Source organism: Acanthisitta chloris, unplaced genomic scaffold, assembly GCF_000695815.1.
Source record: "Acanthisitta chloris isolate BGI_N310 unplaced genomic scaffold, ASM69581v1 scaffold18697, whole genome shotgun sequence".
NCBI classification, from domain to species: domain Eukaryota; kingdom Metazoa; phylum Chordata; class Aves; order Passeriformes; family Acanthisittidae; genus Acanthisitta; species Acanthisitta chloris.
The window spans coordinates 1-3,525 of NW_008682224.1; the positions used below are offsets into that span (position 1 = coordinate 1).

The 3,525-nt window shown below is 59.5% G+C and overlaps 1 protein-coding gene across 1 annotated transcript in view; it reads left to right on the forward strand.

Moving 5' to 3' along the window:
- Window positions 1-12: 12 nt before the first annotated feature.
- LOC103805785 (CUGBP Elav-like family member 4) overlaps window positions 13-3,525 on the forward strand; it is a gene marked incomplete at both ends in the record, with an annotated part of 4,012 nt that continues 499 nt past the window's right edge. The window contains one exon of the mRNA XM_009078448.1: window positions 13-207. Coding sequence (XP_009076696.1) covers window positions 13-207 — 195 coding nt within the window. The remainder of the gene's footprint in view (window positions 208-3,525) is intronic.

Consider the following 3,525-nt stretch of genomic DNA (forward strand, 5'->3'; position numbering starts at 1 on the left):
CGTTCAGCACCGCGAACAGCGGCCGGGTGAACGGGCTCAGCCGCCCGCCCGGCGCCATCGCCATGAAGGACCACGACGCCATCAAGCTGTTCGTGGGGCAGATCCCGCGCAACCTGGAGGAGAGCGACCTCAAGCCGCTCTTCGAGGAGTTCGGCCGCATCTACGAGCTCACCGTGCTCAAGGATCGCTTCACCGGCATGCACAAAGGTACGGGGGGCGAGCGGGAGGGATGCTGCGGGTGGGGGGAGCCCTCGGTGGGACACCCAGCGATGGAGTGTCCTGAGATAGGGGTACCCTCGGGTGGGACACCCCCGAGGTGAGGTACCACGAGGTGGAGCATCCTGAGGTGGGGGTACCCCTCAGCTGGGACACCTCTGAGATGGAGCATCCAGCGGTGGAGCATCCTGAGATAGGGGTACTCTCAGGTGGGACACCCCAGAGGTGAGGTACCATGAGGTGGAGCGACCTGAGATAGGGGTACCCTCAGGTGGGACACCCCTGAGATGGAGCATCCAGCAGTGGAGCATTCTGAGATAGGGGTACCCTCAGGTGGGACACCCCTGAGATGGAGCATCCAGCAGTGGAGCATTCTGAGATAGGGGTACCCTCAGGTGGGACACCCTAGAGGTGAGGTACCATGAGGTGAAGCATCCTGAGATGGAGTACCCTCAGGTGGGACACCCCAGAGGTGAGGTACCACGAGGTGGAGCATCCTGAGATGGGGTACCCTCAGGTGGGACACCCTAGAGGTGAGGTACCACGAGGTGAAGCATCCTAAGATAGGGGTACCCCTCAGGTGGGACACCCTGGGACAGGGGTACTCCTCAGGTAGGATGCCCTCATGAGGGTATGGGGCACCTCTGAGGTGAGGTACCCCTGAGGTGGGACACCTTTGGGGTGAAGGCACCCAAGTGTGGGGCATCCCTGAGGTAGGATAACCTGAGGTGGAGCACCCCAAGGTACAGGTGCCCCTCAGGTGTCACATTTTGGGATGGGGTACCCATGATCTGGAAGTACCCCTGAGGTGGGACACGCTGGTATGGATCACCTCTGAGATGGGAGTACCCTGAGGTGATGTACCCCTGAAATGGAGGTACACTTGAGGTGGGGTATCCTAGAATGGGGCACCCCTCAGTTGAGTTAGACCTGAGGTTGAGGTACCCATGATCTGGGAGTACCCATAAGTATGGGGCACCCTGAGGAGGGGATAACCCTGAGGTGAAGGTACCCCTTAATTGGAGGCACCCTTGATATGGAGCACCCTGAGGTGGAGGTATGCCTGAGGCATGGGAGACCCCTGAGGTGGAGGTATCCCAGTATGGGGCATCCCTGGGCTGGGGGCACTCTGAGGTGGAGGAACCTCAGTATGGGGCACCTCAATATGAGGCATCCAAATACATCTCTGATGTGAAGGTTCTGCTGAATTGGAGGCACCGTGGTGTGGACACTCCAGTATGGGGTACCCCTGAGGTGAGGACACCCCAGTGTGTGGCTGCCCTAAGATTGTGGTACCCCTGAGGAAGAAGCACCCATCTAAGGTGAAAAGGTACCCCTAGGATGGGGACACCTGGGGGGCACCCACCCAGGGTTAGGGTGCTGCTGTCTGGCTTGGAGCTGGGAGCACTCCAATGGATTTTAGGACACCTGCCTCAGTTGGGGGCACCCGTCTGGCATCTGAACACCTACGTGAGTTTTGGGCACCCCTGGAGCTGGAGGCCCCTGTGCTGGAGACATCCCCCTGGGATACAGGCACCCCCATGGATGGGGACATCCGCCTGCCTGTGCTGTGCCCCAGGTGCTCTGTGGCCCTGTGACGGGCATAGAGCACTCGGCACCCCGAGCAGTGACACGCTGAGGGGCTCGCATGGGCACTGCCAAGATCTATACAGACCCCCCCACCTGTGAGCCAGAGGTCTGCGGCGCTGGAGCAGGGTCAGGGCCCCCTGAGTGCCACCCAGCCTGGATCCACACGCTGTCACCGAGCCCTGTGCCACGGGCAGTGCCTGCTTCACTGGGACTGTCTGGCAAGCCGAACCGTGGCTCTCGTGGATGCCACAGTGTTGCTGCCCTTTGGCCGTGGGGCAGCCTCCTGCTCTCCATCATTCTGAGCACCACAGCCTCCAAAATGTCTCCAGGCGCCTCTGAGCTGCTTGTGTGCCCAGAACAACGGGATTTGCACCTTTCCAGGCCCTCTCGGCGCTCCCTCCATTGCAGGCTTCAACGGCTGCGGCCCAGCCGGGTGATTTAATTGCGGGCACTCCTCTAATTTGAACGGCATCCTCCCTCCCGGCGAGCCTCTGGAGCGGAATTGCTCCTGTGCCAGCCCTCTGAACTTCTCTGCAACACCCAGGCACCGGCCACATTGTTGACTGCAGAGGAAAAGGGGAAAAAAAGGTGGAAAAAAAGAGCAGAGAGGAGGAAGCCAACATGATTACAGATGGTAAACACTGGAAATGGCACCATGACTGAGGCGAGCCACCGTGCTGACCTCCCTTCCTACCCACGGCAGGATAATATTGAACCAGAGGGGTCTCTCCACGTGCCCTGCAAAGGCTGATGTCACCAACACCCCAGGGCGGGTGAGGGACCCCATCCCTCAGCATCCCCCCACCCTGCCACCGCGCTCCCTCTCCTCCCAGGCACGCTGATTGTACTTATTAAGAGTTATTAATACTTAATCAGCTGGCGGATTTAATTGTGCCAATATTAAAAATGCATCAATGTCAATTTTATTCATTAAATATTTACTTTGTTGAAGGGAAACTGTTTTGCTGCTGTTTTAATATCACTTTCAGACGCTTTTGGATGTGACCCCAGCAAATTGGGGGGGAGTCCTCAGGGAGGGAGCGGCGCAGAGGCAGCACGGGGACGCAGGATGCTCCGGGAGAGACGTAGGGAAGAGGACTGGACCCTGTCCCCAGGGCTCGTTCGTCGCCGCCAGCTCCGTGTGAGCGAGCGGCTAGGCAGCGTGAGTCAGCGTGGGAAAACCTCACCCCAGGCGTATTCCCGAAGCTCTGCGATGTCGGAGGAGCCAGAGCACCTTCGCCACACGAGTCTCATCCCAAGGAGGATGCTCAGGGCTGGGAGAAGTGTGACGGCAAGCCAGGATACGCAGCCTCGACGCCTGGAGATCTGCTTCCTGGAGGACTTGGGCTGTGGCTTTCCCCAGAGCCTGGGGCCAGAGCGTCGCTGCCCACGTGCTGCCTGCCTGCTCCTTCCTTGCTTCATCCTTTTTCCCACTGCCCCATCTCCCATCCTCTTTTGGGGCTGAGCTCTGGCCCTGCTGATGCCCACCTGAGTTTCTGGGTCCCAGGGTACCAGGATGCCACATGCCATCGTGCTGGATGCCAAGGTGCCAGGGTGCTGGATGCCAGGGTGTCAGAGTGCTTGGGATGCTGGATACCATTGTAATAAGGTGCTGGATGCCACTGTGCCAGGGGTGCTGAGATGCTGGATGCCATGGTGCCAGGGTGCTGTGATACCAGCATGCCATGATGCTGAGGTGCTGGATGCCACCATGCCAGG